At 41.7% G+C, this 14435-nt stretch overlaps 1 protein-coding gene across 1 annotated transcript in view; it reads left to right on the top strand.

Annotated features, from left to right (window-relative positions):
• PALMD (palmdelphin) overlaps window positions 1–13516 on the top strand; it is a 78634-nt gene extending 65118 nt beyond the window's left edge. Inside the window, exons 3-8 of the mRNA XM_045292030.1 lie at window positions 2709–2740; window positions 4802–4916; window positions 5590–5623; window positions 5771–5884; window positions 8455–9540; window positions 13260–13516. Of these exons, the coding sequence (XP_045147965.1) occupies window positions 2709–2740; window positions 4802–4916; window positions 5590–5623; window positions 5771–5884; window positions 8455–9540; window positions 13260–13303 (1425 nt within the window). The 3' untranslated portion in view covers window positions 13304–13516. The remainder of the gene's footprint in view (window positions 1–2708; window positions 2741–4801; window positions 4917–5589; window positions 5624–5770; window positions 5885–8454; window positions 9541–13259) is intronic.
• Window positions 13517–14435: the final 919 nt, after the last annotated feature.

The following is a 14435-nucleotide window of genomic DNA, read 5'->3' as shown; positions in this document are numbered from 1 at the left end:
CCCCCGTGAGATCACAGCCGCAGGCATAAAGTTTAGGATTTTCAGCATACATTTTAGAGGAACTCAGTTCAATCCATAATAGATGGGTGGAAAACAATGAAGGAAAAGTAAACATAAGTGAGAGAGTCATATAAGCAAATTCCTCAGAAAGCGTTTATCCAGAGCCACTACTATGCGAGGCTTTGCTTGTGGCGTGCTCAGGGTTCAGGGTTGCTTACCCTCTCCATGACGAACACTTGGGGACAGGTAATCCTTTGGTGGAGGTTGTTCTGGGTGCTGTGGCATGTTTACTAGCATCCCAGGCTTCTACCCAGTGGCATCTCTTAAGTTGTGCCAACTGAAAATATCTCCGGCACTGCCAAATGTGCCCCAAGGAGCAAAATTGCTCCCAGGTGATCCACTGTGTTGGATATACAAATATCATTCCTGCCCACCAGTGGCAATTTTTTCATGTTCCTTAGGAGCAGTCAGCCACCAAAGCGTTGGTGGGAGTTGTCAGTCCCCCTTTCCTTAGATTGCTGGGCTACCTAATGTCTTCTCTGAGTTCTAACCAAGCAGTGGGCTGGGGGTGAGGAGAGAGAGTGGAGAATATGTTCTCTGCTTTCATCACTCCTTTCCAGCTCTCTCCTCATGTGCACTGGCATTTTAATTAGTTTTAAGCATTCTAAGGGTTATCTCTGAATGATATTGAACTGTCCATAAATGAGAAGCAGAAATATTGGATCAACATATAAAAACAAGAAACTGAACTTTGCAGTGGAAATTTGACGGGAAAATGTTCCACGTGGATAAGCCCCTCCTGTCAGAGGTTTGTGACTAAACAATTAGCACCAAGACCTGCCCTTGTCCTCCCATTTAACTGAGAGCTGGCAATAACTAAGTGGTAAAGAACAGCAGGGGGTGTTTGTGTTTGGTTTCACCCACATGCCATGATGTGGCATTTAACTGCAGCCTCAAATTAACGTGGCTTTCCCTCAGTGACTCAAAAACCTTCGAAAGCGTTCATTAGCAGACACTTTGGTGAGGTTAGCAGCTTTCTGCCTCATATACTTACCATGTTATTCTAAAGATATTCGTGAGAATTATTAGAGAATTACCGTTCCCACAGTCACCTCTTCAGAGGAAAGCAACTATACATGCCAGTGCATTTCCCAAGGCTTTGAACTGCCATTATCCAGTCCCACCAAGAACTCTATCCCTGAGCCCCCGGAGGGGGAAACTGGCATTTGCGGAGGACTCCCACTTTCTTTCATTCCTTCTAACACCCTGTGAAGCACTCATCAATGACCGGACCTCTCAATGTGCAGGTGCCCCACAAGTTCAGTCCTTGAAATCTTTACCTTCCTCCCTCACACTCAGGATCATCTGATCCACCCCCAGGCCTGTAAGTTGACCCTCGGTGGCCTTATGTAAACCAGAGTGCAATGCCGCCCAGTCCTATGCCCTCTTCACGATCATGGGTGCGTTTAAGTCCACTATGGAGGCCATTGTGTCCATCCATCTCATTAAGGATTTCCCTTGATGTGTGTGTGTGTGTGTGTGTGTGTGTAAGAAAGAGGTTTATATACAAGAGCAATTGTATATTAAGAAAACATCCCAGCCCAGTCCAGACCAAGTCCATAGTACGATATTAGCCCATATGTCTCATACCAATCTATACAGTCCTCTTCAGAGTCCTGATCCTGGTGGTACAGTGGTTATGAGTTGGGCTGCGGTTCGCGTGATCAGCAGTTCAAAACCACCAACAACTTCTTGAGGAAAAGTCTGGGCTTTCTATGCCCATAAACAGTTACAGTCTTGGAATCCAATAGGGAGTAGCTATGAGTCAACATTGACTGATGGCAGTGAGTGAGTTTTTTCTATATCACCAAACAAAATGTCTTATCTTCACCAGTGGATTTTCCTAGTGGTGTGTTCAAGGGCATTGAGTGGAAGTCTCCCCATCCTTGATTTTAAGGAACATTCTTGTTGAATTTCTTCTAAGACTGATTTAATTTCTTTGAAGACTGATTTAGCCATTCATTTGGCTGCTCGGAGTCTAGCCAATGTTCTTTCCCCACATCATAATTTAACTGGATTAGTTCTCTTTTCTTCCTTATGGCGACAAGTACCAACTTCCAAATATTTCCACCTGCAGACTTCTCTGAATTTCACACTTTTATATCCAACTTGTAAGAAACCAGGGCTACTGTATTTTACTTGACGATCTATGACATACAAGGGAACCTCTTCAGCTAAAGCAACCACCTGCCGATGGCCAGAGACGCAGCAAAGTCAGAATTCTGAAACCATAACCGAAAACAAGAAAACAATCGAGGATACCGCAAGTTCAAGTTTCATTGGTACGAAGAATTCTTGAGCTGCCAGGCTCATGACCATCTTCAAGAAGGAAGCCAAGGAAACTCACAACTATCTTAGCCTGGCGCTAATATCTACAGCTGTCGTCTCCTGGACCAGCTGCTGTTCCTAAATCAGCCGTCCTCTGAGGCAGCTGGTTTTAGAGCTTAGCGGAGCTGACTGAGAGCATGTATCTCATGGCTGCCAAAGGCCAGCCTTACAAACTGTGTGAATGCCAGTGTTGTCTCTGTACAGAGGAAAGGTGGTGATGCTGCCCCTTAAATCTGGCAGGCATCTCTACACTGGTGAAAACACCAATTCAGAATGTTTGCAACAATCCCATTTGAGATGTTTGTCTTTTTTTCCCTTAGAGTCAGTCCCCTGGCACTTTGCCAGGCCCTGGGTATCAATTCTTCTGCCAGGACACATCATCTCTATGAGCAGCAGCAGTTAGAGTTTCTGTGCTAGAGTGTGCAGTTCCCTATCCCTTCACCACACTCATAATATGGCACAAGTGCCAGAAACCTTTGAAATTAAAACAAATCCAAGTCTCATTTCTCTGTTAGGATCTGCAGGGCTTTGGATGCTAAAGAGCTACCATTTAGCAGATGGACATTGGGCCTCCACTCAATTACTCCCTCAATGCAAGAATACTTTGTTCTATTAAACTGGCATTCCATGATGCTCACCTTCCCAACACAATCACTAAAGACAAAGCAGGTGCATAAGCAAACGTGGTGAAGAAAGCTGATGATGCCCGACTATCAAAAGACATAGCATCTAGGGTCTTAAAGACTTGAAAGTAAAGAAGGGGCCATCTAGCTGAGAAGCAACAAAGCCCACATGGAAGAAGCACACCGGCCGGTGTGATCACAAGGTGCCAAAGTTATCAGTTATCAGGCATTAAAAAATAAAACATCATATCACTGTGCACTCACCACCCCAATACATTTGCAGAAGACAAATGGGTGCATAAACAAATGTGGTAGGAAAGCTGATGGTACCCGGCTACCAAAAGATATAGTGTCTGGGGTCTTAAAGGCTTGAAGGTAAACAAGTGGCCATCTAGCTCAGAAGCAACAAAGCCCACATGGATGAAGCACACCAGCCTGAGTGATCACGAGGTGTCAAAGGGATCAGATATCAGGCATCAAAGAGCAAAAATCATATTATTGTGAATGAGGGGAAGTACGGACTAGGCACCCAAAGCCCATCTGTAGGCAACTGGACATCCCCTTATAGAAGGGTCTCAGGGAGGAGATGAGCCAGTCAGGGTGTGATGTAGCAACAATGAAACATGCAAGTTTCCTCTAGTTCCTAAATGCTTCCTCCTCCCCAACTATCATGATCCCAATTCTACCTTAAAAATCTGGCTAGACCAGAGGGTGTACACTGGTACAGATAGGAACTGGAAACACAGGGAATCCAGGATGGATGATCCTTTCAGGATCAGTGATGAGAGTGGTGATACCAGGAGGATGGAGGGAGGGTGGGGTGTAAAGGGGGAACCGATTACAGGGATCTACATATAACCTCCTCCCTGGGGGATGGACAACAGAAAAGTGGGTGAAGGGAGACATCAGACAATGTAAGATATGACAAAATAATAATTTATAAATTATCAAGGGTTCATGAGGGAGGGGGTGCAGGGAGGGAGGGGGAGAATGAGGAGCTGATGCCAGGGGCTTAGGTGGAGAGTAAATGTTTTGAGAATGATGAGGGCAATGAATGTACAAATGTACTTTACACAATTAATGTATGTATATATTGTGATAAGAGTTGTATGAGCCCCCAATAAAATGATATTTTTTAAAAAGAGCTACCATTTATAAATCTAGTTTAGTAATCATAATATTTTCTTCAAATCTTTTGAATGGAGACGGGTTTTTAAAAATTGTGAATTACAATCATGTCATGATCTTTTGATGAACATAACACCTCAGACTATTTATCAAAGAAATTGCTCACGTCCTTTGGAAGTAACATTATTAATGACCAAGAAGAAAATGATGGAAGGGTCAAATTCTTTACCTAAACAATTTCCTTGTCAAAAAACAGCAACAACAAAACTCAAAAACCAAACTCCCTGCTATCAGGTTGGTTCTGATTCATAGCAACCCTGTGAAGCAGAGCAGAGCTGTCCCTGTGGGTTTCTGAGGCTGTCAATCATTAGGAGAGGAGACAGCCTCTGTCTGCTTCCTCCCTGCAAACAACAGGGGGGTTTGAACTGCTTCCCACTTGTGCCACCAGGGCTCCTAATGACAAAACTAGGAAGCGTTAAAATCATGTCTGAGGTATCTTCTACCTACTAAGTATATAATTTGCACTGCATCATAGGTTCTCAGAAATCTTCTGACTACTTCCATGCAATATTTCAAGTAAGCTTTATATGCAGGGAAAATATATGTGAGATCCTTTATTCCTACTGTCTTAAGCCATAAACATGTTTAATTTTTTGGCTCAGGCTTGAGAAAGAGATCCAAGGTCTTGAGAAAGCTGAACTGCAAATCTCAACCAATGAGGAAACAATTTTAAAGAGATTAAAATCAGTTGAGAGGACAACAGAAGACATCATAAGGGTAAGCACTGATTAATATTAAAACTATGATTTCCTTCCAAAATATGTCCGCAGTTTGGAATTCTATGGGGTTAAAAGATAACAGACATGTTCCATAAACTTTTTGAAGCCCCTTTGTATAAAGTCATGCACTGCGTAGTGCCCCTGACATGTTCTGTAAAGCATGACATTATGTGATTTGAATGTTGTACAGACCCCACCTTACATACAGTTTGTAGACAACAAGCAAGTTCCATTATTAAGCCTGTCTTAAGTCAAATCCGTATGTAAATCAGAACAGCTAGTTTTGGCTCCTGTGTAAGGTCAAGTTAGTCAAATGTGTGCCTTTGTATATAATATGTAGTATATTTTTCTATTCATAAAAAAATATTTCATAAAAAATTTCTTCCAGATATACTAAAGCATCTTAACATAATAACACAATGCTGATAACAATGTTTTGATGTTTTCACAAAATAGCACCCTTTTGTTATTGTAAGCAATTGTATGTACCTCAAAATTTAATATAATAAGCTTTACAAAGGTTGAGACATGTAGGTGGTTGGCATTTATATGTGGTCAAATATTTCCTAAACAGATATTCTACAGTGCATGACTAAAATCCAGTGAAGTACATCCATATTTATCATTTATTTTTAAATTGACTAATCATACAGAATTCTTTTTTTTCATAGTCTGTGAAGCTAGAAAAGGAAGAAGCACCAGAAGGTATGTTTTGGAACAGCCTATATTATATATATTCAACTTATTTTTTATAAACCCACCTGCATATTTACATAAAACATATTTACAATAATGTTTCCTATGATTACACAAATATTCTAAATGTATTTTGAACTTACATTCCTTTTACAGAATCAATTGAAGACATCTATGCCAATATCCCTGACCTTCCAAAATCCTACATCCCTTCCAGGTTAAGGAAGGAACTAAATGAAGGAGTAGAAGATGATGAACAAAGCAGAAAAGGTATGACGGATCAGTGTCCAAGGGCAGGTTCTCAATTTCAGGTATTCTACAACTTTCTGTACTATTCTATAAAGAGCCCTGATGGTATAGGAAATATGTGTTGTTCTGCTAACTGCAAGGTCAGCAGTTCAAAACCACCAGCCCTCCAGAGAAGAAAGAGGAAGCTTTCTACTCCCGTAAAGAGGTACGGGCTTGGAAACACGGGGCGGGGGGGTGGGGGGGGGCCCTGCAGTTCTGCCCTACCCTAGGTCGCTATGAGTTGGAGTTTGGTTTGGGGGTTGGTGATATTCTATGCTTTCAATGGTTTCCACGTGACAAAGTTCCATGAGGCGTGTGAGTCACTTGTATGGTTAGGAATCAGAGGGTGACCTTACTTATCCCTGCATTGTATTTTCTAGCTGACTGGGTAGGAAGAAGAAGATAAAACCCTGAGGGAAAGAGAGTGCTCTTTAAAAGGTCCTCTGGTCAAGACGTTTTTCACCAAACACATTCCATCTAGTAGACCATCTCTTGGTTGACTAAGATCCTTTAAGAAAACGAAACTATCACTAGGCAATATTTAAACTCATGTAGTGTTAATTTTCATTAAACCAAGACTTGAATACATCTGAGAACATGAAGGATTCTATTGGGTCAGAGAAGGGATCTCTGAATTTAGAATGGAAAGAGAAGTCACCCTCCACCTGGAGGAAGCAGTCATTTGTTCATTCAGCGAAGACTTTGTGAGCATCTACTGAGCGCCGAGTGCAGTTCAAACGTAAGAATACAACAATGAATATAGCAGTAAAAACCCATGCCCTTATGCATCTGCCATTCCAGGCAACAGACAAATAAATGTGTTAGAAAGTTAAAAGTGCTGACAAGAATGAAACAGGGAAGCACTCTACAGAGCAGTCCAGGAAGACTATAATCCCCCACTTCTGTCACCAACTGTGTGATGGATACCAGATCTCAAGCCACACTCAGACTGCATCGTGGGGGACTTCAGCTCCCCTTCCCTACACAGGTCAGCAATCAGCTGCCCACAGCACCTCCCCTCTTTCACCCCTAGTTATGCAGGGCTAGGCTCTCGAGGTCCATCCATGAGCTCACGTCCACAGGATGCTCTCCACTTCACACCACAAAGTTCCCTCTACTCAGTTTGTCTCACAATTCACTGGTTCCAGAGATTATACCATATTACTACAACATCGTTAAGACCTAAAAGGATACTTTATTAGAAATATTGAGATGCAAACAGGTCTGAGAAGGGTGGTAGCCTGGAGCTTCCATGTCCTGAAGGGATATACTACCCTCTCCCATGCAGGGTCACTGACCGAAGGCTCTCTCTGAGTCCTCGTACAGGGTTCTTAGTAACATCATCACATGACCGTGATAGCTTAGATCATGCTTCCTAAGACTTAGTCACCAACGGCCCGCAGGTGATCCCTTTGGTACGTGTCGGCCCACCACGCATTAGTCTCAGGTATTGAACCATGATGATTCCAGCTCTCAAAAGCGATATAGGAGGAGTTTGAGTGTGTGGTTTTGCGATTTGATTTGGTTTTCGCAGGAAGATAAGTGCCATCGATCAAGCTGGGGGAGTTAATGCTTATCCTGTGTGCTAGAAAGGAAGTATAAAATCAGCATGGATTCAGAAAGGAAGTGGAAGGGCACAACAAAAGTATTTCCCACATTCTAATTTTCACCAGCATCCTATTAATTTACTATGCCAGTAAAAATTCTAGTCAGTTGGCTGTGCATGGGTCATAAAGCAGATCAAAACCAAATCGGGTGCCATCGAGTTGATTTGGACTCACAATGACCCTGTAGGACAGAGTAGAACTGTCCTCAAAGAGCTACCTAGGTGTCTTTCTCCCTCAAAGTGTCTGGTGGGTTTGAACCACCAACCTTCCTGTTAGCTGCTGAGCATTCAACCACTGCAACACCAGGGCTCCCGAATAGCTCGCCCTCTCCCAAGTCAGCCAGCTCTCTCTAGTACAACTGATTTAGCATGGCTGATATTAATCTATTTTTAGCACTTCCTGTACTTGTAGACAGGAGCAAAAATGTACAGAAACAAAAGGCAAAATGAAGAGCCTATGATTCAAGCCTTTTCTCTCCTTGACACCAGTTCCACATTTACACTGCCGCCCCCGCAAGGAGGTCATTCAACAAAACAGACTTTGCTGGCCCTGTGCCTTCTGCAGCGCCTAGTTGGGCAAGCGTATTCTTCCTAGTGAAAAGAGATCTGACTCCTCCCACCTACAGTGCAAAGGAGTGGAGATCTCTTTTGTGGAGTTTATTATTTGGAAAGATCTATTTTTATCTATCCAGTGACAATACCTACTCTTGGAACCATCTGCTTCTCTCCTCTAATTGTTTCCACTTCTCAGTACTTCTGTACATAAAAACCCATGTCATATATAATATTTATCATTAGATAATTAATGAATAAGATCAGACTTTTAAAAAGTGTTTCACATTTTTCAAAAAACGCTAAAGGATATATACTGCATATAAAAATAAATGCTATAAAACAGGCCCGTTGATAAGCATCAAAGGTAAAGAGCAGCGTTTTGTCTCAACAGCTTTGTATGCCATGGAGATCAAAGTCGAAAAGGACTTGAAGACCGGAGAAAGCACGGTTCTGTCTTCCATCCCTGTCCCATCCGAGGCCTTCAGAGGCGCGGGGATCAAAGTGTACGACGACGGGCAGAAGTCCGTGTACGCAGTGAGCTCCAATCACAGCGCAACCCACAACGGTACCGATGACCTGGCCCCCGTGGAGGTCGAGGATCTGTTAAGACAAGCCTCAGAGAGAAACTCCCAATCCCCAACAGAGCTCCACGAGCCTGTGTATGCTAACCCATTTGGCAGGCCTGCCACCCCCCAGCGAGAAAAGGTGAACGCTGGGCCAAGTTTTCAAGAAAGGATGAAGATTAAGCTGAATGGGCTGGGCAGTCATGTAAACAATGTGGACAACGGGCTTGCGGAGGAAAAGGGCAATGGCCTCGGTCGTAGCAGCCCCATCTCTCCAACACCTCATCCTCGATCCAAAAGCCAGCCAGAGGAGAAGAGAACCCACACCCCGCCAAAGAGGCTGGTGACCCCGCGAGCAGAAGCAAACACAAGACAGGACACAGACGCCTCCTCTCCAAAGGCGAGCGTGAGCCCCAGTGAACCGAGACTTGAGAAGGCAGTGCCCCAGGCTTCTTCACCCACTTGCCGGGAGGAGGAGGAGGAAGACGTGAGATATAGTATCGTTCATTCCCTGCCCCCCGACCTGGGGGATGCGGAACCGGTCACAATGCTTTTCATGGGTTATCAGCAGGCAGAAGACAATGAGGAGGGAAAGAAGCTTCTGACAGGGTACGATGGGATCATCCATGCTGAGCTGGTGGTGATCGATGAGGAGGAGGAGGGGGAAGGAGAAGCTGAGAAACCATCCTACCATCCCATTGGCCCTAACAGTCAGGTCTACCAGCCCGCCAAACCAAAACCACTTCCCCGAAAGAAACCAGAAGTCAGTCCCCATGAAAATACAAACCATAAATCTCCCCACAAAAATTCCATATCCCTCAAAGAACAAGAAGAAAGCTTAGGCAACCCTGCCCATCATTCTCAGCTTGACGTTCAGATGGCTGGAGATGGGACTGAAGACCCATCCTTAACAGGTAATAAAAATCATAAGAATGGCAAGGCATGCCACTGCTGTGTGGTCATGTGATAATCTCGTTGACTAATACACTGATCTGTTATTACTAGTGCTAATCTAAATTATTATCTCCATACTTGATTGTCACTTCTAAGGATAAAGAAGCTAAAAACTATTGCCTTATTTGGATATGACATTAATTTACCATAGAAACTTGAAACCCTTCTTCTGTCATAGTATGGTATAATGTATGTGAATGTGTTTGGCGCAGTAATATTATACCATCAATATCATATCTTTTTCCCACTTGTATGTAATACCAACTACTGGTTTGTGACTCCTCGTGAGTTTAACTTTCTATACATATAGCAAATTGCCTTAATTCACAAGAAAAAAACCTAATTTTATTTTTGAGTGATATTTTATCTACTTTGCTATACCTAGTTTCACTCATTTTATATTTTATTAACTTTATTTCCTTAATTTTTCTACATTTTAAAATAGAATGTCAGTACACTTTGCATTATCTACAGCCCTTAACCTTGCAGTCTTATCCATTTTAGCAAATTTATTTCTTTCAATATTCTACCTACTTGCATTCTCAGTCTTTATAGTTTTCTAACTAGAACTGTCAAAGGAAAACAACTTGAACACTTTTTTTCAAAAGTGGTAGTTCATCAATTTTAGATTCCATATTATCATTTGAATATGTTATCATTTATAAAGTATGAATAAATCCCTGACAGAATCAATTATAAAAGCTGTACTTATCTTGGCTAAAGATGTAAATTTAATTACCCAGACATACATGTTCTGGATGTTTGAAAGGATAGTAATTTCAAATGTCTCCAATAGAAGACTGCTCATTAAAAAGCAAGAAGTATTAAATCCTAATCACTCCAGCAAACAGCACTGATTAGTCTATAGAAGTATGATAATACTCACATAATACAGGAAGGTCTCTTCCTTTCCTACCCATAGAGCAACTGCTAGGATGCCAGTAATACCATAAAACAGACAGTGACATTTTTGAACTCGTTTGATTAGACATACTCACTTACACATTTAATTATCTGAATAGCTGGCTAGCATCCTCGGGGTGCATTTCGGTGACCCTCTGAAATCAGAATTGAATGAGACGTTCCCACAGTGTAAACCGGCAAAGACCACGAGGCCCTTTCTATTTCAAGAAGAGCTTCATCTGCTAGTCAACTCGCATCTTCAATTCATTTGAGAACAACACAGGAACATACTGCTTATGATCAAAAGCCACCACTGAACAGTTATTACATTACCCTCCATAAAACCCCGCTCCTTTGGATATTAGCCATCTCTTTCTGGACACCCTTACTCCTTCTCCCCTAGCCCTGTCCACACATTCACCCCTGGAAAAAGACAGGAAGTGACTAATGTTTCCAGACAACACTAAACCTGCCTCTGAACTAAAATCATGAAAACAGGAAAACCTATTCCAGACAAAGTAACAATACCGAGCTCTGTACTATCAATAAATGCATCTTGCAAACAGCATGCTCCAAATTCCTTGCTTCCATCATGATATTATTTTACATTCCTGTTTCCTAACTCGGCACAAAGCTGAGTTTTTTTTAATGGGTTTTTAAAATAAGTAAAGATGGTTGGCATATACTCACAGGAGCCTTATAACTACCTATGCACCTCAGTTTCACAAGCACCAAGCAGACTAAGCCTCCCATGCCTCCAAAATATGGCTATGGCATTTTGAAATAGACCATTTCCATTCTTTTGTCTGTGGTAGAAGTCTCTTATTCAATTTTTAAATTACAGTAGGCATGTTGTTGTTGTAAGTCGTCATCAGTGAGCTTTTGCTGTGAACTGCCAGCCCCATCAACCACACACCTGGCTTGGCTTGGCAGTCCTCATCAAATGATGCTGGCATGCCTCTCACTCAGCTCTATTCTCCACCTTCGGAGAGGTCAGTGGTGTTTCAGGATGAAGAGGTGGAGGACCTCATCTTTGGGGGATTCACAAGCTTTGGACACCAAAATTACCAGCCCTAAAAGCTGTCAGGAACCAAGGGTTACTAGGAGCAAGTAGGAAAGTTCTCTTTCTTCCAAGTTCAAAGGTAGGCGTCTGACTTGCTATGAGGAGAAATCACAGAGGAGGAGGGAGGAGAAGCAGAGAAGGGATAGATGACCCTAATTTTATATTGGCTACACTCAGAGGTCTTACCGTTGTCAACATTCTCTGGCCCAAACTTATATACAGTAGGCTGAAGAAAAAAAAACAACTCTAACAGTCCAGAAAACTTTGTTTCCCTTAAGAAATGGAATTATGATTTACTATATGACTCATTCCTGATTCATTTAAATATAAAATGCCTTCAAAGGACTTTACTGAATTTACTGAATCTCAAAGTGAGGAGTAATTGTAGAAAAAAAGGAGTTTGTCTCTTCCTTAAAAGATGACTTTAAATGGGCCCTTGAACCTTTTCCTGCTCCTTTTTTGGCATCGGCAAGGTTGAGGCCCCTGAAATCCAGGAGTAGAAACTGAATAAAGCCTTCCTTATGTCCTCCGCTTACCTCCAGCTACGGAACCAGAGCCCTCTCCTTAAGTTTCCCATCCGCCACCTCCCATGAATAGAAACTTTCTTCTGAGAGAGCAAAGGCAATTCTTCCAGTCAATCCTAAATTCAAAGGAATGTTCTTGGCCCTTCCATTAGAAATCATTGTTCCTCTTACAGTCCCAAGAGAAATAATGCTTTTAAATTCAAGTGAGTGAGCATATTTCATGTAAAAGGACCATAAATATGATCGTTGTGTTGTTCAATCTTGGATCCTGCTCCTTCTCATATTTGTTTGATGGGGCACGGAGGGGGAGAGCTTCTTAGCCATAGGTAGCCATAGGTAATTTTGTTGTTTGGTTTATAGACAATAAAATAAATACATGCCTGAGAAATGAGGGAACATGCCTTCCTTGGGGTTTGGTTTGTTTTAGTTTTGTCATTAAACCAAATGGTGTAATCAGTGTAATGGCTGGTTCTTGGGCCATATGGCACATGAAGGTAATGAACAGTGCCAAACTAGTCCACCAGTGCTATGAGTTAGAAAGACACGGTTTTTAAAAACATTTTCTATATTCAAAATAACATTAGCAATGAAATGTGCTTTTAAAAAAGGTATATATCAGTTGAGATCATACCTGTGCATCCTATACATACCTTCACAAAGGTATTTTATAATAGCTCCAGGCCTTGGGTTATTGTTTCAATCATAAATTTGTTTTGGTCATTCGACATCCAAGGATGGAGTCTCCTGGAATGACCAAGTTTGAAAAGCGGAAAGCTTAGCCAGTCATCAAAAAAAGTTAAGTGCCAGGGCCCTTCTCTCGTCTCTGTTTTAGTCACACGGAACTCAGACAGAGGTAAAAGATACCATCGTTCACCTATAGGAATGTATCTATGCATAATAGTTAAAAACTGCTGCACTCATTCTTTAGTTACCCAACTAATGTTGTGTTTGTTCTACTAATTTTTCCAATCTTATTCTAGAAATAGGTTCCTCTGGTTCTGAACCTTCTTCTACTTTCAGTTAACCATAGCTTTTTATTTCTACTATCTCTTTGTGCTACTAAAACAATGCTCACATTGTTGGATAAAATCATCTGAGGTATGTTCCAAAAATTTCCTGCATTCTATGACATGGTCATTGACAGTGACAATTAAGGCTTTTCTAATATGTTTTCCCCTTTAATTTGCAGCTTTAAGGATGAGAATGGCAAAGCTGGGGAAAAGGGTGATCTGAAAAGAATACCATCTAAGTAAACCGCTATTGGAGAAGAAATTCAACTTGCAAATTTCTCTTCTGGTTTTTTTTTGTTTCTTTTTCCTGAAATCCAAAAACTTGTGGTATATATTTAGTCATGTGAATAAGCAGTAGTTACTATCTGTGAGAACTTCTAAAAACGCTGGGGATAGCAAATGCTTTACATTTTCCAGTTACTTGATATGATTCAGTTGGAGGGGTGGGGGTGGGGGGTGGGGAGACCAGCATATTTTTATTGTATTGATACCAAAGCATTTCTAATAAAAGCCTGTTAAAAATAAGAATAAAGTTATTTAAAATAGCCTGACTATATTGTATTAACTGGTACTATAACTTGACTAATGCAGATGTTGAAGGGGCAGAGGAGGCCACCGCACCTCTCTGCAGACACACCTGTCTTCAACCAGTAAGCACATCATCCCAAGTCAATAAAGCAACTGCATTCTCCTGCTGATGACCAATTGAATTGGCTTGGTAGAAACTACAGCTCTTGCCATATATCCCATAGGTGCATGCAGGAGTTATCCTTCAACTTTGGCTGAATTTGGATTACCCTGATAATGATGACTTACCAGATAATAACTGCCATAGCCAGTCCTCTTGAATTATCATCTATTTTTGTCACTGACTTCAATGTGTTCCCCAGGGTGCAATGACTAATTTTGACCTACATCAACTTCCCATATTCTCCAAGAGCACAAACCTGTTTATCTCATGTCTGACCAATACATGTGAACAACTTAGAAAGTACAACCATCCTAATATGAAAGCAAATGTCTATATCATTCCTATGTGCCAGTATAATGAACTTCATAATTTTAACAGCTCTCTGCAGGACTTCTCAGGAACTGTTTGATCAATTCCATCTACTTCAATAAATATTTGTGGAGCATCTACTGTGTTCTCTGCACTGCACTAACCGTTAGACACACATACGTGAAGGGGTTTCGGGTTTGGGTCTTGTGAAGTTTACTTTTTATCAGGGGAAACAGATGCGTAAACCACAGATAATACCACCATATTTCAAGTGTTCAAGTGCTGTGGGAGCATAGTGCAATATTCTGCCTTAGAAGACCAGCAAACACTTCAGAGGAAGGGAAGGTCAAGGAAG

This window comes from Echinops telfairi, unplaced genomic scaffold, assembly GCF_000313985.2.
Source record: "Echinops telfairi isolate 266 unplaced genomic scaffold, ASM31398v2 ScPeMD7_443;HRSCAF=831, whole genome shotgun sequence".
NCBI classification, from domain to species: domain Eukaryota; kingdom Metazoa; phylum Chordata; class Mammalia; order Afrosoricida; family Tenrecidae; genus Echinops; species Echinops telfairi.
The sequence above is the reverse complement of the archived record's forward strand: the minus strand, read 5'-3'. Positions and strand labels throughout refer to the sequence as shown.